This window comes from Eucyclogobius newberryi, unplaced genomic scaffold (genome assembly GCF_026437365.1).
Source record: "Eucyclogobius newberryi isolate DKJ021-1_F unplaced genomic scaffold, fEucNew1.0.hap1 SCAF_18, whole genome shotgun sequence".
Taxonomy (NCBI): domain Eukaryota; kingdom Metazoa; phylum Chordata; class Actinopteri; order Gobiiformes; family Gobiidae; genus Eucyclogobius; species Eucyclogobius newberryi.
In genome coordinates, this window is record NW_027315812.1 from 13,059,514 (window position 1) to 13,081,828 (window position 22,315).

The window sequence follows — 22,315 nt, forward strand, 5'->3', positions numbered from 1 at the left end:
CTCTAAATTAGTAATAAGAAGATATAAAGCATAAATACTAAATCAAGCAACTTTAGATGGCTACAGCATGCGTCTCAGCAGTCTATTTATTCTTTTTAGTCTACGTTTGACCAAATTCCCTTTCCTTATTACGTCAAAGCTCCCTGTCCATCGGATGTTCACAATCCCCACCCGTGCGCCGCGGCCCTGAACGCACCACGAGCCCGCGCGCGCTCCGGTGTGTGCGCCGCCGCCGGCCGCGCGCTGTTTGCGAGGCAGAGTTGCGTGCGAAGAGCTCGACATGTCATTCAGAGGAATCCGCCACCTGAAACGCGAGGAAGTGAGGGCGAATCAATTGGGTATAAAGCACCGGGGCCACATCTGCCCCCGCGCACATTCCGCACCGGATCAAAACATCTCCCGCGCGCACCACCGGGACTTTGATTGTTTGATTTCTGCCGGATTTATCCCCTGGCACGGCGCGCGCAGTCGGTGCATCTTCGGAGACGCGACTCTTTTCCCGAAGTGAATGACTCCTCATACAGCTCTAGACTGGAATTAACTCACAGCAACAAAGCGTTTGGGTCAGTGCTTTCGCTTATTCTCATTTGTTTTCTATTGGACGTGTTATTTTCTATGCACTTTTATCCCCGGATCACCCTGGGATTTATTTAATGAACAGTTTTGCTATTGTTTCTTTACGTTGCACCTCTGCTACTTTTACTTTTTAGTTTAATTACAGTAAGTTCCAAAAAATTCTTTTGCAACTTCTTATATCAAATCCAACTCCTACAAAACCATTTAATTCTTATTTACTCTTCATAATGTTTGATTCCGTTGCATTCGTGCACAGTAATTCCATACATGTCCAAAACTAGCACTGTCAATTTGTTTTGGAACTTTTTCTTGATCAATTCAAACTCCCACAAAACCATTTAATTCCTATTTACACTTCATAATGTTTGATTCAGTTGCATCCGTGCGCAGTGAGTCCAAAACCAGCACTGTCAATTTGTCTTGCAACTTTGTTTTTTGTGTGTCAATTTACCATTTAATCGACAGCTCCACACTTGACACGTCCAAACTCTTCTGCCCTCTCATCTCCACTTTGCTCCGTGTAAACTTGTGTCTTCTCCTCCGCAGCGCACCTGTTACCTCCGCGGAGCGCCGAACCGTCATGATTCCTCCTGGAGACTGCATGTACGCGGGCAGGAAGAGGAGGAAGCCCGTCCAGAAACAGTTAAGACCCTCGCCCGTGCCCCTCTGACACGCCGTTCGGTCCATATCCATCTTCTCGTGTCACAATAACGTCCCGTATTGCCACTTATGGAGTCTGCGTTTGCTTTCATGTGTGGGTCTTGGTCTGTGAGAAGGTTGCAAGTTGATTTAATGCTTCAATCTATTCGTTTAGTCATTATAACGCCATTATTTGATCAGTTTTATGGATTTACAAGGTGTTTAGAGAAAGCAACATTGCGATGAGTCATACTTCATACAGCTACTTCAGTTTTATAAGTTTCAGTTTGCTCCCAGTTTGTTGAAATCGTCCTGTGTTGTGTTATTTCGCCCGACAAACATTTTGGGAATCCCGTTCGGTTAAGTGACCTTGCGGAAAAGGGAAGCGGCTTTTGGCGTTTGTAAAGTTGGACTGTTTTGTGCGGCCGAGTCCAACTTCTGGATGAGTGACACTTGTTGAATGCACTTTAAGAGACACGCTGAGTTTAAAAGATGAGATAAGCCTTTATTTAGCCTGTATTTTTGACCTTATACTTATTCAAATCTTAATCTCATGTGTGTATTTATATATATAATTGCAGCACAGGAAATATAAGCAAATTGGCAACTGACAGAGCTGTGGGCAAGCATTTGAAAGTTTTATTTATAAGGATTTAACTAGAGGAGATAGATCTGCAAATGGCACAACAAGCCAGTTTTTTATCACTCAACGAACTGAAAATTGTCCGTTTTCAAATGATGTGTCAAACTATTTATGAACACGGGCTGAAGAGATAGTTTTAAAATGTGGTTTAGTTGGTCATGTGTCTCTGCGTGGTTTTCCTTTCCTCTGCGACTCTTAAAAAAGTCGCTCAAACTGCACAATAAATGATCGCGCTGCTGAAAAACGAATTGCACATTAGAACATTTTGATGTGTCGCACGGAATTCCTTTTGCATCGCACGACGACAAAAGTAATTCACAGAGAAAAAGTCGTCTAGTTTGAACTGTCTCCACTGCATTTCTTTGACTATTTACACATCCGTCAGCAGCGGGCCCCCGATAATAACTTGGAACAATTAAACGATTTTGACTAACTCTGCTCCAAGTGCAAAACCGCTCGGCGTGCAGTGAGAAGATTGCCTGTTAATGCCTCTCATTTGCCCCCGTGCCATCTCATCGCATTAACCCCGTCCTCTCTTCTCCCCCCGTATCGTTTTGGGACACTGTCGTTTGTAGGAAGCCGTCCGGCTCCAGCGAGAAGACCAATCCGTCGAAGCGGCACCGGGACAGGCTGAACGCGGAGCTGGACCGGCTGGCCAGCCTGCTCCCCTTCTCCCCGGACGTCATCTCCAAGCTGGACAAGCTCTCGGTGCTGCGCCTGGCCGTGTCCTATCTGCGCGTCAAGAGCTTCTTCACGGGTAAGGGACCGAGTATTCACTTCTAATGTGTGGCTTTTACGTGTTTATTCTCGGGGGGGGGAAAGTTGTGGTTTTGTCTTGGCTTCATTTGTCCACTTATGGTGAAAAACACTGCGCTGCAACGTCGTATTCTTGGCTGCGTCATTATTTTGTCTTTGTTTAGTGTATTTTTATTAGCTCGATTTGTTCCTATGTCGAGTTATCTTTAAACTTTTGCACATGCCGTTTAAATATTACACAGCTGCGTCGCATTGTGTCCAACTTATTCTTGCTGTTAACCTTTTTGACACAACTTTCCTTTTTGTTTGCTCACATTTGCTGACAATTTACAGCACTTTTCCTTATTTTTTTATCGACATATAAGTGCAATCAACAATGTGTTTCAACGCAATAGATGTTTGCATAGTGTATATTATGCATCCAAATGCCTAATTAAAGTAGATTTTTCATTACTTTTCTCATAACAAATCACTTTGCCACTGGTTTTATAATTACTGCTACAACGTGGCTAATTACACATGATTTGGAAAGGCAAAAAAAGCATTTATTTTATTGATTGAAATTCTGTTTGTTCTGTCCTTGTCCTCCAAGTTAATTACAGGGAAAAAAACTACATTAATGTGTGTTTTTTCTTTTTAAATTACTACTTGAGTGTGATGCAAAGCAAATGTTCCAGTCCCGTGCCATCTTCGTGCCACCATCTTTTACCCAGCTTCTGTCGGCCCATGCAAACTTCATGCCAACTCATCTACACTGTCCAGTTTAGCTTAGTCAGCACGCCAAGGACAGGGCCTAATCGGACGCATTAACTCTGTTTTCATGCAGAGGAAGACATTACGGCTGAGACGGTCGACACTTTGAGCCACAATGATAATAAACGTGCCAATCGATGCTGATAACGTGCTCGTAACGATGACTAGTAGGACACATTCCACGCTTACTGCTGCTACTTCTTTTGGTACTTCATTCCGGTGCAACATTTTCCAAGTCATTATATCAGGAGTACGTCTGTGGCAAGTATAAGTAGCTAAAAGTAATAGGAGTACAAGTAGAAGAAGTGGTAGTTGTTACGGAAGTAGTAATAGAAGTATTGAGTCGTTTTCGTAAGCTCTTTAAACTTCAAACTACTCTGAATACTTTTTGTCTTTACAATTACTGCACTGCTATAACTATCAATTATTCTGTAACAGAGTTTTGCAGATTGGAAAAGCACTTTTTCTACTCTTTTTTTTGCTTGGAATTGAGTGTATTTCCCTTTTCGCCGTACAAAAAAGCCCAGATATATGTCTATTTGTTTGCATGTGCTGCTGCTGGATGCCAGGTTATCAGTATCACTTAACTCTCCTTTGATGCTGACTGTAATGAGATTAATTAGAGCAGAACATGAGGGATTTTGGTCCGTACACGTACATCTGTGATCCACGCTCCATTGCGCCAGTCTCCTGCTTTTAAAAGAATCATGATTTTTTTTTTTTAGCCACCGAAAACGTGTACGGAGCGTTTAAGCTCGGCAACAAGTGCGATTCCTCGTCCTTCTTGCTTTCTGGAGCATATTGTAATCTCTTATGTTTATTCTAATGTAATCTAGGAGGCATTGTGTGCTCGTAATTGTAGATCTGCTTGCATGGTTTGACAAAAATGTGTCATCAGCACGCCATTCTTCATATTGCCCACTAGGGGGACTCTATGAAGTCAAATAGCAGTGGGACCTCCTGAGACTCTGGCTTGTACAGTAAAGCTACAGTTGACCGGCTCACTCTGGAGTTTTGCGTACGTTCTGATTCTTGAAATTCATTGATTATTGCTGGAGGGCATTTCTGCGCTTTGGGTGAGCAAGAAAAGCAGGAGGGCAGGTGGTCTTTTGAGAGCATCCTCACGTTTTGTCCGTTATTGCGTGACTCGTGGAGGGCGGTGTGTGTACCTATGGCACTATATGCAAATATAGTGCCTGAGGGCCAGTGCATGAGGCGCCATAACATGCTTTGTATAAGTGTAAATAATAAAAGAGCGTTCAACTTGGACAAATATAATTATGCGCCACAAAACTTTAGCTGTATTTAAACTTAGCTTTATATATTTGCTTAATAAGTTGTGACACGTATTATTAGGCCTGGTTTTGTCCTTTTAAAGTCCTTGCTTCAGTCCTGTCTTAGTCCCTATTGTCTCTCTTTTGTCATATTTTAGTTCGTTTTGCACTTGTTTTAATCTTGCTTTATCCCTGTTTTTGTCCCTGTTTTAGTCTCGTTTTACACCCATTTTAGTCCTGCTTTAGTCCCTGTTTTACACCTGTTTTAGCCCTGTTATAGTCCTGTTTTAATCTTGCTTTAGTCCTGTTTTAGTCCCTGGTTTAGCCTCTGGTTTAGTCTCTGTTTTATCCCTGTTTTAGTAATTTATTAGTTTTAATTCCCTGTTTTATTCCCTTGTTCTAGTCCCTCTTTTTAGCCCCTGGTTTAGTCCTGTTTAACTCTTGCTTGTCAACTCAACAGAAATGTGTTAAAACATGTCTATAATGGGTTAATTATCCGACAAATATGAATGGACTGCGTTAACCACAAAAGTGAAGAAATTCCCCTGCATGCTCCTCTTTGGAAGTTTATAACTTGTTGTACTATCAACAATTTGCACAATATTAACATTTTGCATTCCTCCAAAAAACATTCACAATATAATAAATGTATCAATGTATTTCCCGCTTCGACTAGTCACTGGTCATAACTGTAATTTCTTTACGACTTATTTATTCCTTATCTTTTTTTTAAACCCTCTATAAAACAATTAGAACCAACAAACATTAGGTTGTTATGGACTATATGCAAGCAATATTTTGTACACACAGACTTTGTACTTACAACTGTTATTGATCGATTTAGTCTTTTTCTGACCAAATTCACTCAAATTCATGGTTTAAATGACATGTTTCGCTATTACAACCTGTTGCAATTCTGTTTTAGCTTTACTTTGTGAGCATTGTTTCATAAATATTTAGTTATTGGGGTTCAGTTCTCTATTTACTAGACTTTCTAACTTATACCATGCTATGTGAGACCAAAAACTTCTGTCTAAAGTCTTTGAAACATTGCTGTGTTTGTCCCGCTTCTGTTTGCTAGGTTTTCGGTCATGTTTTATTGCATTTTCAGCATGTTTTGGTGCCATGCCTGTGTGTCTTCAGCTCCATATCTCCGTTGTATATCTGACTGTGTTGACAGCAGTGGCCTGTTGTTCCTCCTCCTCCATGCTCGGTCCGTGCGCTCCGTGGAATCGCTGAGCTGGTTAAATATTACCCATCCGCTTTATATTTCTGCCCCAATTGTTCTTACCTTTTAAAAACTTTGTGCGCAAATTTCGTTGCTGACCGTCTTATTTGGATTTAGATTCAATCCAGGGCTGCATCATATAACAAAAATATAGAAAAGTATAATATGTTTCTGTATGTTTGGCTTTGTAACTAAAATTTTCTGGAGTTTATTGTCTAAGTGTAAGGAAAGGTCTGTGGAGAGGCGACCCCGCTCCCAGTAAGAACCGTTTGTGGGACATTACAGGCAAAACAATGACTTTAAAATGACACGTTGCACCTTTGAAGCAGAAAAACGGTGTCAAAACTAATGAAATATGAAGGAATTACAACTATATTTTGATTTATAATTTTATTACTTTATTATCTACCATAGAAAATCATTGGTCTGCTTTAGAATTTACTGGTACCAACACTTTTATATTCAATCATGTGGCTTTTTTACCTTTACTTTCGATATTGAATACATTTGTTTGTTGTATTTTGTGCCATAAAAGCAATTATAACCTGCTCTAACACATCTGGACTGGGCTGGACGTGGACTTTGACTCAGTGACACACTTCCGCGTCGCTTTTTTAAACCCTTAATCCTCTGATCGTTTTTCTGTTTTCTCTAAGTCCTGCTTAGGCTGATGCATTTTGGGATTTCTGTTTGGGACCAGCTAAGACCACACATTGCGCAGTAGAAACGACAGACTCGCTGTGGTCGTCTCAGTAACGTCTATAAATAATATCGAGAGTATTTTATTGCAAATATACTGTATGTCAAATATAAACTGAATTGGTGAATATGTGTGGATGTATTTTCATTAAGGCTGAAGAATAAATTGCAATTTTGATTCTTGTATTAGTTTATCAGTCTTTTTCTTATGCTCCTTGGAGTTGTTTACAATGTGCACTCTAACTCATTTTTTTGTTCAGTCTTGTTTAATGTTCTAGTAAATCAGTTCATTATTAAACTATTAAAACTTGATTTCAACCTTGCATAACTTTGTAGATTATCCCGAGATAAGGCCACAACGTAATTAAAATGTCAAAATGGTCATAGATATTGTCACAGATTTAGTGCATTTGGATATGTATTGCACGTTGTGATATGTTAATAGTTGATAATAATGACAAACACTAATATCTCAATATTTTTTGGGGATAATCTTTATGCTGATTTATAAGTTATTGCAGTCCTTCAGAAAGTGTCACATAAACCATGATAAAAAGACTGCAAAATTGACCAAAAGAACCACAGAAGTATCAAATTTTTCCGTTTGTTTTAAAGACAATACACTGCACATTTGTTGCATTTTGATTATTTTACAGCTCATCATCGCACTTTTTTAATAGTTCTTATGGTTGACATTATACTCGAGACTCAAACTTTGCATAATATGAACAAAACCATAAATGCAATACTGTCTGCCGCCTCTCGTAATGGTTTTGACCTGTTATGCTCCTCCCGAGCTCCATTTGGGGGAGACGTTTCGCGTGTCGCTGCTGAAGCCTGTGGTTGGTGTCACATGATTCTTGAGACGGACGTTTTCTCCGTGTTTATTTGAGAACAATGAATAATCGTGTCTCCCGGGGCAACAGATATATATTTTCAACTGACTGGAAAAGTTAAGATCAAGATCAGTAATGCTATAATACAACCTTAGTGTTGTAGCATTTAGTTTGATCAGTATTGACTTTGCAGATAGGCTGTGGAAAACACTTTCTTGCCATCTTGTTGAACAACATTGTTTAACAAGTCACACCAAAATAGTTTTGTAAATGCATTTTAGTCACGTCCAGTTATAATCACACCTTTTGTCATGGCTGCCAAACAACTCATGCAATTGTAATAATGAGTAAGCAAATGTTTTCCACTTTCGTTTTGCCAGTTAAGTCGACGTTATTAATTTAGATTGTTGGAGATTGAAAGCTTGTACTCTTTCTTTATATATAGGGAATTAACAGTCAAAAATGTACTAACTTCGGAAGCAAACAATCATCATTAATTTCCCGTAACATCCAAAACATCAGAAACTGTGCAAATGCAGGAATGAAAAAGTTGTTTGGCACAGTAAATGAGAGCAGAAACTTGTGACTCCTAGTTTCATACACCGTTGCTGTTTGTCTGGTGTTGATAAAAGAGGAAGAGAGGCACCACAGACGCACGGCAGCTCCTCGCCGCCGGTGACGTCAGCGTGTAGCCGGGACGCCGTTTTAAAAGTTAGAAAGAGAACTGAGTGACTGAGTTGATTTTGCGGCAAACTATATATTAAACTGGGAGATGAGTTGCGGTCTTAATTCACAAGAAACTAACTATCTCTGCTTTTCAACAGTGTCCGATAATGTATAGAAACTGCTTGCGCTGCAGTTTAGACCTCGACAAACATGTTCTGATCAGTAGCAACAATTCCAGTCAAAAAGCCAGCAATTCATAAGTGTGTCTGGACAATATTGACTAAAATGACTATTACAATACAATCTTTTTTGAGCGTCCCGATAATCAGCACATATTTTGGCCACTCAAAAGAAATATGCCTTAGACAAAGTGGGACAAATGAGCACAAACTGTAAAATTGACCACAAAAGTGTAGCCACATCTACTTTATATATTCAGTGGAAGATTACAATAACACGTTTGTCCCGTTTGTTAATTTTAAACTGCTTTTTATGCAGCGTTTTTCTGATTTTGTGTGATGTACTGTACTTGGTATTCAAATTTTGCATGCTTTTCGAACAACTTTCATAATATAATGTATAATTTGATGTATTGTTCACCTTTAATTGCATACAATTTGCCCTCATTTGTAAATATATTGGGAGGTTGAGCTTTAAGCGACATAAAAACTGAAACAAAATAAGTGGTAGTTGTTTTTAAGGCCAAAATAATCAATTTTGACTCATAATTTTGTGTGTCTAATTGCATTGAGCCTGTTGTAAGTGGCTCTTTCTTGGGTCAAATCTATAGCCTCCTTGTCATAGATAGACCTTGTGTTTACTAAACTTTGTGTGACCCTCCAGACTTCTTTTTTTTCTCCTTCCTTCAGTGAGTAACCCAAAGGCAGTCGTACAGAGGCCAAGTCTGCTCAGCACTGCACACGCAACACAAACGAGCTGACAAGGATTAGGAGATGAAAAAAAGGTCAATTTTTGGTCAATTTTACTGCTACTAAGAATAGAAGATCGGCCTAAGTTCTTATGAAAAGAAAAGATTTTGGGTGTTGCAATTCCGACTAACCGCTGACAAATTATACTATCTCATTTCTATAATATGGCATTATCTTTGCCCCAATTTTGTCTCTACAAAATCATCTTAGGAGTGCCATAGTTTGAAATTTGCATAAACTACCCACTTACCCAATTTCAATCTTAATTTTGATAGTACTGAATAGGCTTTATACTCAATACCAATTCTTATATGACACAATGATGGCTGATACTATGTTCTTATACTAGTTCTGATAAAGCTTTGGATCAGTCCAAAACTGTTCATGAAAGGTCAAATTTTGTTTTAGTTTTGATACTTAATGATAAAGTTTTCCCTCATTCATCCAGAAGTGGTCCATGATAAATGCTTTTTATCATGTTTTTTTCCTTTTCTACCACAGTATTGACACTTGAACAAATGCGTATCTCCTTTTGATAGTGTCAGCACCAATTAGTATCTGATTTTCCCGCACTACTAGACTTTCAAGGCTATAATTTCAGGTTTGTCCATTATAAACCGATAATTTTGAAAGAAAATGCAATCAAAGTTGAGCCCTTTAATACATTTTTATCCTTCTTTTATTCATTTGGGGGGTTTTCTCGGTTCACGCCTTCACATCTTTGACATCTGCGAGCGCGGACACACACCTCCCTTCACAACTTCAACAGTCCTCCGCTGAATAAATATTGATGCTCATTGTGTGTTTGAACAGAGGGCAGAGATGGCCTCTTTATATATTTACCGTGTATGTTCAACAACCTCCCATAAAGGTGTTTGTTTTTGTCGTCGCCGCTTCTATTCCGCCCGAGCGTCCACGGCGGAGGAGATAATTGGGGTTCCACGCTTGACCTGTATCATAATACGCTCCGCTTTAGCTTAGCTTTAGCCGCCTAGCTCATTAACCAGTTTGCTGCGTCTGTTTTTGAAGTGAACACTCAAACAGGGTGTCAGAGGTCGCGACCCCCTGACCTTTCGCCTTTCAATTTGTGTTGTGGGACGTATGGAGGTTGGAGAGGAACAATTCACCGACATTAGTTAGACTTCTTGGGTGATTAGTATCAATGTGACAAGCTTTGAATCGGTGTTTACATGTAGGTTTTACTAAGCTCATAGTTTAAACAGACTTAGGACTCGGAGGCCATTGACCCATCACAATCGCTGAATGTCATATGTCTAAACAGGCCTGGAGATAGAATGACTTCTATGTTCTGGTGGCTCAAATGTTGATGGAGAACGTTTCAAATGTAATGTCTCATTGACGTGACACATTGTCTGTACATGGCATATGATTACGTGAAAGATGTAGTAGAAATTGACTTGAAAAGAATCCAAACAAACAAATGCCAAGCAACAATTTAGATGAAGACTACGTATTGTTTTCAATCAATTACTTACATTCTGACTGAAGAGAGAAAGAATGACTTTTTATTCATATTTACCCAGCTGATTGAACCTTCATACTTCATTTTTGGATGTAGCGCAAAACAGTAAAGGCATTTTTTTCATGTTTGTGCAAAAACTTGAGTTCCTGAATGCCAAAGAAACACTACCAGTTGTTAAGTATAATTAGATATATTCATCACAGTCTCGCTCCTTCTACTACCGTTGTGTATGATTATCCAGAGTCTTGAGCCCATTTCATGCTTCTTCCTGCCCTTCTCCCTCCCTCTCGTGCTCCTGCTCTGTCTGTTCATGAGGCGGTGTCTTTCTGACCCCTGTAAAGACTCTTGCCTGACCAGTGCGTGATCGGCCGGACTGCCACCGTGTAAGATTTTCTCCTTCCTCTTTCCTCTTTGCATGCTCCTGACGCCTGCATGGAAAGACCTGTCAATCAATGTCTGTTTAAAGGCTTCCTATACAATGCTATTGTGTGGATCCAAATCATTTGTTATAGGTGTGGAGACTTGAGTCACTATTTTCATGAATTGAGACTTGACTTGATAAAATGGTCCACGACTTGGGACTCGGCTCACTTATAGGACTTGATGCTTCTGTTTCGAATGCACTCTTCTTGTTCTACCAAACTGGAGCATGCCCTTCATCACTTCTCGACAAAATTGCAAAAATACAAACTGTACTCTGTAAAAACTCGATTGGACTTGAAACTCAAAACGTTGGATTTGAGATATGACTTGGACTTGAGAACTTGTAAAACTTGGTCTCACCTCTTGAGTAGGTTTCCAGCCTCACAGTTATTGGATCAGTTTCCTTGGATACGCCTGATTTATGCTGCATTCTATAAATGGGGCTTTTTTCTATAAACACATTTATATGGAGACACTACCATGCACTTTAATTTACTTAACAATAGAGTAACCTCCTATTATACACAAGTTATATGATATATTATGACGCTTTTCTAATTTCAGGTGTATTAAGCATATTTAAAAAACAATATAATCCGACGGTTCCCTGCTTGTGGCATATTCACAGTTAAAACGCCTGCATGTTTCTTGTGTCACATTAGTCCTGGTATTTGCATGCTAAATTACACCCTGCGCTCTCTCCCACTCTCTTGCATGTATGTTTGCCCTCCCGCTGTAATCAAACGCACAATAGCTGTTAACCAGCGCGACAGCCCGACATGCTAATCCCTCATACTTGTGAATGTATGCGGGCCCCGTGTGCGTTTAGGATCCCCATAGTTTACTCATTAGTGGCTCGAATCAAAGGCATGACACTGGCTTTGTCCCGTGCCATACACCTTCAACCCGCTTGACCGGAGCTGTCCCGCCGGCCCCCACGGGACTACAAAAGGCCATAAGTGAATTAGCAAAATCAGTGCTGAACGGGGCCCCCCCATTAGCGATAAGTGCAACAGCTAGTGGCGGCAATAGTAGGCGTGTAAATGTGCAAAGCGACGGGTAGAGTGTGGAGCTTGAGCGAGTGTGAATGGACGGGCCGGACCCACGCGGAGGGAGCAGCCGTCTTTGTTGGGCCAACACTATTGTAGGAGGTTGTCTGATGCGATTACTGTCAGTGCTACTGCGCAGTGAGGGAGAGAGAAGGAGAGAGCTGGTAACCGGGGGGACAAGAGGTAAAAGCAGCGTGAAGCCTCAGAGTTCAGGACGATTATTAAATTATTGAAGCCCTTGGAGAATGTAGAGGCTAACACACACGGCGCTATGGAAGAAACAAAGGGTCACAATGTGTTTTTTATGATGTTGCAACATTATAAACAGCTAACAGTGTCTGATTGAGGTGAGGTCTGGACAGGTTTATGTGTATTTAGAGAGCTGTAGTCAACTGAAGGAATTCTGCTTCGACTTAAAGGACAATCTCTGCCAATCTCTGCTCCATTAAGTATCTTTCATTTGACCAGATATCTGTACCTGCACTGACAAGACCACGAGATCACAGTAGGTCGTGTAAATACAAATATTTACATGGAAAACTACATTAATTTATCAGTAAAAAAGGCAGATTGAACTCGCAAATCTCAAGGTAACTCACTGCATGCTTTCTCCTTTCATCTGTTCGAAATATAAATCCTTTAAAATCACCACAGCTAATAAAATACACAATTGACGAAGATTAATTGACTAAACGAGTGACGGTGCTACAGACCTAGTCACAACAGAATAATTTACTATATCACAATTTTAGAGTTATTGAAATTACTGTCAAGGACCAAACAATAAGGAAATCATTACTATTCCTTTGTCTATGAAGAGCTGTAGTAAACCAAACTGTATTAATCAGGAGTACTTCTAAACTGCTTCTAAAATGGTCATAACGATTATTATTACTGTCTAATTCTTCTTCTGAAAATCACAGTTATCAATGAACCGAATAATCCTGACATCCTTGTTTGTTTTAGGATTGTAGACATTGTCAATACATGTGATCAATCTCTGTTTTAAAGGATTTCTTATAAAGAATGTTGCGATAAGAAGTCCCGGCTCACCCCGATCACCACCTCGAGCTTTGTTCCCCTATTATTTTGTGCAGACTGTGGTGAATCTGGAACAGCTTTGGGTCAAATGTAACGCTTCTATTTTTACAACTGTCCTGCGCTAACCCCATCCACGTGCCTCCTAATATTGAAATATTTCTATTCTTCTTCTGCTTTTTTCTTGAGCAGTTCTACTCTTGATTTAGTCTTAATAATAATCCGTGCGCAATAACGATCAAGCAACGTGACTTTTGACGTGATTTAATGCTTATTTATGATCACTGACACATGACAAAACAACAATGAAATTCACATTCATTCACATTGTCTAATTACATGAACAATCCCTCTAGTCAGTGACCAATTTGATTAAATCAAGCTTTCCGAAAGTTGATATGACACAAACAACCCTGTAAAACAGCGCTACATTTCGATACACTTTTTTAAGAGTATACATTGAACTTAAATGATCTAATTTTGCGTCTAAATTCTCACGATTATATATTTCATACATTACACTGTGACCCGAATGATCACAAACACCGTATTAACTGAACCATCTTGACATCTACCCAAAAGTTGCTTAATTGCCGACCATTTAAACCCGTGATAAATCTCTTCTCCTTTGTGTTTGGGGCCGTCCCGATTACAGACAATAGAGCAATTGAAGAGAATTGACATAGATTCGCCGCCGGGATGCCTATTAGCTACAGAGCGCAACCAATTTGGCCAGGGCACCCGCATCAAAAGCCCTGTGGTGTCAGTAATGCGATCTGTTGATGGCTGAACCGAGCGAAGGCGAGGCTATTCACAAAGCCCTGATGAATGCACCCCGTGACACTGTCGCTGTAGCACGATACATGCCCGACTAGTACAATGACATTAACCTATAAATGCTAAGTAGTGTGTTAGTGACATGAATAGGTGATCATTTAAGCCGCTGCCGTGCCAGCCAAAACACATGGATCCGCAGTGAAGTTCAGATTCAGATAGCCGCGCTCGCTCTAAGGTATTTTGGATCGGGCGGTGTTTGGCATCGACTCCTTGATTGACAGTGATAAAGTGACATAGGAAATGGCATTAGTCAGTAATTGAACTATCCATTTGGGAGGTATCCAAGTTAAACAGCTGACAAAATATGATCCCGTGTTAATGCTTGTACGATTACAGATCAAAATCGCTAAATAATCTTGGGGACTGTACTTGATTTCAAACCTGGCGCAATATCGGAGTGACAGATATTGCACCATGACACAGAAACAACTGTCTGGGATGGTGTTGTGCAGTTGTTTCCGTACGTTTCTCGAGCATGCGCCTGCTTTTTACCCTTTTGTCACTCTTGATAATGCACCGTGATGAGAAATCAAGTGTTAGTCAGTTGTTTTCCTATGATTCTTAGTGAATAATACACCAGATTGGATAACAAGTGGTACATTGACTTGCATTGCACATTTCAAGACACTCAAAGTTTGTTAATACCCACCAAAACCCATAGATTTTATACAATTTCAAGTCTCAATTTAAATTTTTTCTTATAATTTCTCTGCTTTTACCATGCGGTGCATAAAGTAAAAGGCATTCATCTTGTCTAGAATGAATACAAATCAGTTAAAGGCCCTTTAATTATTCAATAGATACATGTACGCCGGTGAATGCAACTTAATATTTTGAACATTTTGAACATTTTGGAATGTTATTTTTGCCTATTCTTAATTTTCGTCATCATTCTGTACATTACATCGCCTCTCTGCGTCACCACGTGCACTATTTAAAACACAACTCATAAAGTGCATCGGTTTTACACGTCCAGCATCAACGTGAACGCACCAGAAGCCTTTGTTTGGTCCGTCACCTCCATTCATCTTAATTGAGGCATGCCTGATGGTGCAGCGCTGCCCCACTCGCTGTTGTTCCCTAATGTAAATCGATATGTTTCCGTGTGGTTGGAAAGATCACTAACCAAAGGTGGCATCTGACCCGATACAGCTCGATAGGCTAACTACCGCCAGCCAGATGAGGTCCTCTTTCATCAGCATTTGATATGGGGAAAAAAGTAGAGCTTGCCTTTTGTAAGTAAAAATAGTTCTTCAGATCCTGTCACATAATATTAGGGTTACTGGCAGAAGCTCACGTCGGGGACTGAATGCACAAAAATGGGATGAATAGCTTTTTTCTTCCCACGACACCTACGTTTTTCTGTCAAATGTTGGGTTTGAGTAGAGCATTGTTGACGCTTTTGAGAATTTGAGGGTTTCCAAGATAAAAATTCACCTGAACTTGTGTTTGATTGTGTCTTTTTCCTTCACAGCAAAACGTCTGCTTCCATATGACTGGGAAATATGGTAATCAAATCAAATCGTGATATGATTTGTCTCATTCCTGTCACAATCTGCCATTTTGGTAAAATTGACATATCGTGATTCATATATTTTCTCTTAATGTGTCTAAAATGTGTCTGTAAATGTCTTGGTGTCGCACAGAAGCGCCAAAATATCACTTTATCCACTTGTTTGGGAGAAAGTACTAGAGATTATTTTGAATTACACGATATATTTGCAGATAAAAAAAAAAACACACAATTGTGACTTAAAATCTGTGGTGCATACATTTTGAGGGAAATCTACAGCAGGTTGTAATTAAACACAGTGATGCAAAAGGGTTTTTTCAAAGGGGTTATTTGAGTTTTTGTGCAAATGGCTGGCAGGGTTTTTCGGCGCACTCCACGCACACAGAGCAGCCTGAACTCCCGATGAACTCATGCTCGCTGCCGAATTATGATCGAATGAGTGAGCCTGACAAAATATTTTTAGGGCGGAGGGAGATGCGAGCCGTGGGTACAGCGAGGGTGTACAGGAGAGGAGGGGCCCCGGAGATGGTCCCTTATCACATGCAGGACGACAATGTGAGCGCCGAGAACAAAAACTGGTTTCGACAGCACAGAACGAAAACGTATTCACCACGAAAAACATATGTCAGCATGTGGTTAATAGAGATGGGACAATGAACAAAAATAGAGATAAAAAACATAGACAATAATCGTTTGTGTGTTACAGTTTCCTCTAGATCTCTGTTGCGTTCATTTATAATAAACTACAACGCTATCATAGTTGGTCAAACATGGAAATTGACAATAATAATCAATATATATGACATTTTTAAACAATTTTTAAACCTCCACAAATTTTCAGTATTGTGCCATGCTTTGTGGTTAATCAACTGTATATTGTCGCACTATTATATGTACTACATGTATACACATCTTTACTTTAGGCCTTGTTTTTTGTGGTTATGTCTTTCTTTGTAATAATAACAAGGTCATTCATAAAGTGATTACAACTCAAAGTTTAGAGGAAAATGTGTCCCTTCTCTCTTCCTTTTTCCTTCTTCCTTCTTCTTTCTTGTCCAACCATTGTTTGATAAATAAGATGTTAAGCACTTTTCTCAAATTCAATGGGAGACTAGAGATGAGAGATGTACTGAAACATTGATAATATTGCAAGTGCTGTTTTGGAGATTGCTAAATTAGAATATCAAGTATATGTGTAAATAAAACTGCTAAAAAGAGACGGATACGCCCACTGTAATCTCCCAAACAAGGAGGTGTTGTGAAATTTCATGCCCTTTTCTGGTTTATTTTATTGACCATTCACCTTTTGTGCTTGCCTTAATCCTCAAAACAAAGACATTACCGATAAGTGGGACATTTTAGCACATTTTTGATGCATTGCGAAAATATTGCCTTTTTATCACTCTCAGAATAAAGCAAACAATATCCTGATGCCTTTAAATACTAATGATGCCATGTAGTTCTTTGATTCACATGCATATTTTAACACGGTAAAATGCCACTCGTCCAACCGTGTGCCAGCAGCAATACCGGATCTAGCGAGCTGATAAACGACAGTGCCAAGATGGAGGGCGAGAGCCGGAGCGTTGCGTGACTTGTGCTTGGCTCAGCCCCGCAGCCCCAGAGGCGAACTGTGTTTACCACGAGAAAGGAAGGTATAAGTGTTTTACTGTAAACAGAGCCGCATCAGAACCTGGAGGCATTTTTAGCAGCAGAGCAGGTAAATACACTGAAAGAAATAATCAACGTTTTTCTCATATCCCCCACAACGTCCCCCTGCATTGCGTTGCCAAAAGCGTTGGTAAGAGTCGAGACGAGCACTTTACTTTGCCTTTTGTTGACCTTAAAAAACTGGACTTGTTTGTGTTCTGTCCTGCGAGGTCGGTCGGAGCATCTCGGATCGCTTGACACCTCGCAGATTTGGACAGACACGGACAGCATGAGCTAAAGGGCCATTGGGAGTTCAGGGAATAAAGCTTTTGTGCCGAGGTGCGTTTAGCTGCAGTTTGTGTTTGAGAATATCGCTGTGAATGATATAATGGGCTGCTGATTTTTGATTGTTTTCTCCTCTTATGCTATACAGATCATTTGAACTGAATGCTCACTAAAATAAACTGACTTGGAGGATTTATCTGGAGTTAAATGTGCCCTATGTTCCACAATTCCCCAGTATTGTATTATCTATCTTGCATTTAGTCAATCACAAGTGTTTTATTGCTCAAAAACATGCATTCTTTTTGTAAGGAAGTGTCCCCTCGCTACAAATGGGACCTGTAACGTGGCCTGGTTGTGTCATCTATTGTATCCATAGGAATAGGGTATATTTAATGCCTTATTGTGGAGCATTCCAGGCAAAGCAGGTGGCAGACCCTTTACCAGAAAAATTAAAAAAGTTTGCCGTAAGCCTGGCATAAAGAGTTCAGGAGTAGGAGTTTTTGATATAGAAACAAAAAGAAAATGTTATGTTTAAAACATTTTTAGGAAACTATAAATGCCGTTTGGACCATATTTAAACTGGTAAATGCAGGTGAAAGTCTTTTTAATTCATGTTATAGTTATGTTATAATATTTCTAAATGTAAAATACCATTTTTATCTGTCACATTTACATTCTTTTGTCATTCCAAAAGTTTGATTTTATGAATCTGGTCACATACTTGAGGAATAGTAACGTGTTGGGAATCAGAGAAAATGTAAGATTTCCCTGTTGTTTGGGCACATTCACAGTAATCGTGAATAATTGTGAATAATCGTGATGTTTTATCCTCACTAAAATCCACAACACCAACATTTTATATTGTGACATCCCTAAAAGTGGCTACGTAAGTCTTCTTAAATCTTGAAAAAGTGAAATTACTCCAACTAAATAAATTTATTGAATCTAGAGCCCACATTTCTGTCGCCGATGCAAATGACCTGCTCTTTCACTCCAGTCTTTAAGTACAGTAAATCGTCATAGTCAGCACTAGCGTGTGAGTCTGCAGGTTCCTCGGCCGCTGCAGCAGTGACAGTGTTGAGTTCAAACAGCTGCCTCCTTGCCCTCCCCTCTCGCTCGCTCGCGTGCGGCGCCGGGAATGCTCCACTCTAATGCGCTTCGTTTTCCTCATCAAGTTGCAAATGTCTTAAATATGCATAACGCGTTCATAGACGTACACTATGTTTATCCAGCGGCAGCGGTGACATTCTAATCCCAGTTTCCATACGCTATCATCTGTCAAATAAAGAACTCCAGAGAGGCTCCCACCCGGGTTTGGCCTTGTTCACAATACAACTCCCCCTTTTCATGTCATGTGTCCGATACGGTGGAGTTGTAATGAATAATCTTCCAGACTGTCATAAAATCAAAAGTTTTATATTGCGTGCAAAGTATGTCACAGCAAATGTCTTGGAGGAACAAAGACCGACTTCAAAACGAAACAGCAATCGACTATTCTTGTCAAATCGCTGTCATAAATGTCTATCATTTAAGTGCATGGATTTTATTTGACAGTGGTTCAAAAGTGGTCCAGCTCCAATGGTTGGAAACACAGACTTCTTTTGGTCATACTGGAAGTTCATAGTCATTTATTTGGTTTTGACCTGGCTAATTGAGCTTAGTTAATTATATATATATATATATTTGATTTGTTATGGTGTTTGTCTCCATGGCGCTGTTGTTTTTGTGGATGAAATGTTCCACAGTGGCATCACAATCACACCAGTTGTAACTGATCAAAAATAACTTGAAAAGCATTCATTCTTACTGCGAACGGGCTCTCCTCTACACATATCTGACTTGTAATTCCGGGTTAGACTCCTGAGACCTTCTGTGTGGAGTTTGACTGTTTCTCATGTGTCTGGGTGGGATTTCTCCAGTTTCCCCCAGTAACCCAAAGCATGCACAGTAGAATGAACAAGACCAGCTCAAGATCTGGAGATCCCCACTCCTGATAGGTCATCCATCCCATTGATCAAAATGGAGAAAATAATACTTCCTCGTGAAGGATTAATAAAGTATTATCCTAAACCTTATTTACTGGTTCATTGATATTAATATATATTTTTTTAACAGCTACATGACATTTTTGGAGCCTCTATGTATGACTCTATGTCTGGATTAAAAAAATAATAGTCACAAGTAAATACAGAGCAGTGGGCGGGGATAGGGGGTAGGTGAAAACTGAGCACCTTGAATGTAGGATTCCCCGAACATGCATTAATCAATCAATCAAAATACAACTTTGAGTAAGCTGACAATGAGAAAAAGCTGTAATAACATGGCTAAAACTTCATACAAGTCCCCTTTTAAGTTAAGGTATGGCCCGTTTGGAGATGAGATCATTTGACCTGATCTTTAAACTGGAATAAATCAGGGACAGCATCTAAATTCTACAAAACCCAGCACGATATCTATATTCAAAAGGCAGATTTTTTGCTGTGGAAACCTCGGAGTGTAGAGCTAAAAGCGTTAGTTCCCCCTTTTTCTGTACACATTTCAGTTATTGTCCAAACTCATCTGATAAAAGCTAAATTGGGACAGTGACAATCTTTCCCCAGTGAACGGTCACTTCTCAGAAAGACAGAGTTACCATAATAACATCATTGTAACCCTTTTGAAGTCGCATCAGTCTTTTTCCCGATACACTGCGCTCCGGCCGCTGTCTGCCTGTCTGCTGGCCATTCAAAGGACACATTCATTGGAGGCGCTGCCACTCCTGACACGGGGCAATTGGATCCACCGGATAGCCTTCTCCGCTTCTCACGCAATGTTGTGCAAACGCGGGCAAAATGACCTAAACCCGTTAAGGGCGAAGATGGCGCGCTCGCTCACATGTCCAAAGCGTGCTAATGTGCTGATAGTTTTATAAAAAAAAAAAGTGGTTGTGATGCACTGGAGCTGCAGAGAGGGCGGACCCTAACCATCTGCTCACATTATTGTCTTTCAACCGGGGATATACGAGTCAATCCTGTTTATGGGACAAACACTGTAGTGCTAAGTGACATTGTTGTTCCACAGCCAGGACATAAAACTTGGCATCTTCAGCTTAGAGTGACTTGTCCAATTGAGTCAGCCTTTAATTTAATAGTCATATTTTTATTCAGCCATTTCTTACATCTGTCCTCTAGCAAAAAGGAAATATGTGTTGGTCTTCAATAAAATATTCAGCTTACAATTTGATTTCTTCGTGCAAGTGATCATTTCTCATGTTAAATGGCCAGTGGCTATTTTACAATTAGTTCTAATCTGTACTGTGTTGGTTTATTAGTATCTCCCTGCAAACTATTGATTATCTCAACTCATAAACTGATGGCACGTGTCAATAAATCTTGGCGAGTGATTCATATGAAGTGAACCAATAAAATTTCCCCATGTGTGGACAAGAAAGGAATATCTTATCGTATCTTATATTGTCAGATCGAATGTTATGTTGTGAAAAACTCGAGAATCAAAGTGCAGTTCAGATGTTGCTGGACTAAATTGTCCTGGTTCAGGTTTATTTCTTTCCGTAGGTAGAGTTGGTTTGCACTTGTAGCTGTAAAAATACAATATATACAGAGATAAAAGCAGAGGCCCTGAACAAGTTCCCCACAGTTTTGAGCAAGAAATTACAAATATAACATAAACACATCTCAGGACTCTTAATAAAAAGTTCAAACCATCCAATAAGACGTGACTTAATCATTTAAACTCTTTGTTTTGCACCTTGGGACTAGGCAGCTTTGCTCAGATGTGCCTCTTATATCCTTATTCATTTGTTTTATGTAAAATATATACTTTATTTCCATAGAGCCCAGCCTAGCTTTGCAAATTGTGAATCAGATTTACTTTTATAACTTTGCCTTCACCTAGAATTGACCTTTTATTCCATTTGCTTTGGGCTAAAGACAAGAAGACACAATCCACGTATTACGCAAATCTTCTTTCTTGTGAATACCACTTTTACTCCACTGTTATATTTCCAATCCTGGATTTAAGCTCTGAAGCTATAATCCACTTTTTCCAGTTGAATTGTGCTTCATAAGGTGCAAGTGTTTTTCCTTCCTTCTTATATTTGTTAATCTTTGCCTAATCCTTCCTTTTTGCTGCTCGACTTTAAGGCCTGTGCGATTTCAACTTGACATTTCCTCCGCCGCTCGCCGCAGTTTGAATTGAAGTGAATGGATGGCTTTCATTTTTCATCCAGAGAGTGCAACGGGGTCAACATGTCACGCAATAAGATAATGCCTCCAGTGATTTTTACACATGCAGCGAGTGGGGGATGGACACAGGCGCGCAGAGGTGAAGCGTGTTGCATCGTGAAAAAGGAATTAAATGGCTTTCAATATGGATTTCCTGAACAAAAAACACTACGCACGTTTAATAAGTGTCATTTAATGCAAGAAAATAGTTAAATTTATCCTCCAAGTTTGAACTCAGCGCTTCAAACCTCTCGATTAAAAAGACCTAAGCTGGGGTCTCATTTACAAAGCATGTGTCACTTTCCACGTTAAGTTTTGGGATTTATAAAAAGACAACTTGACCTAAAATGAGCAGTTTGATCCAAAAATGCTGAACTTTATGCCTCGGCGCTTTGAGAGATGAGACAGAAGGTGATTTGTGCTCAGAGGGATGAACATTATGGGAGTTTAAGGCAGTTTCTTTTTGTCAGGACGCACACTTTTACTAAGAATTTCACGTTCTGTTTTATAAATGAGACTGCATATCATTGACAATTAGAAATGACTCCATCATGACTGTTCAACCCTAGATTTATTTACTTACAAACCTTTATTTAACTAGTTAAAAACCACTGAGATCGAAACCTCATTTTCAAGGCTGATCTTCTTCACATTGACTTTAATAACATGAAATGCATCAATAAATTAAATGAAAAGGAAATAATTTATGAAAGTTATAGGAGAAAGAGCAGATGAAATCTCTTTTGATTGAGTCAGTGCCGTTACATGTTTGATCCTTAGCGTTTGGTAAAGGCGTAACTTTGGCCTTGAACATT

At 39.7% G+C, this 22,315-nt stretch overlaps 1 protein-coding gene across 1 annotated transcript in view; it reads left to right on the forward strand.

Moving 5' to 3' along the window:
• Nucleotides 1-404: 404 nt before the first annotated feature.
• Nucleotides 405-22,315, forward strand: part of LOC140364441 (uncharacterized) — an 89,095-nt gene continuing 67,184 nt past the window's right edge. Inside the window, exons 1-3 of the mRNA XM_072450570.1 lie at nucleotides 405-563; nucleotides 1,123-1,218; nucleotides 2,434-2,615. Coding sequence (XP_072306671.1) covers nucleotides 1,157-1,218; nucleotides 2,434-2,615 — 244 coding nt within the window. The 5' untranslated portion in view covers nucleotides 405-563; nucleotides 1,123-1,156. The remainder of the gene's footprint in view (nucleotides 564-1,122; nucleotides 1,219-2,433; nucleotides 2,616-22,315) is intronic.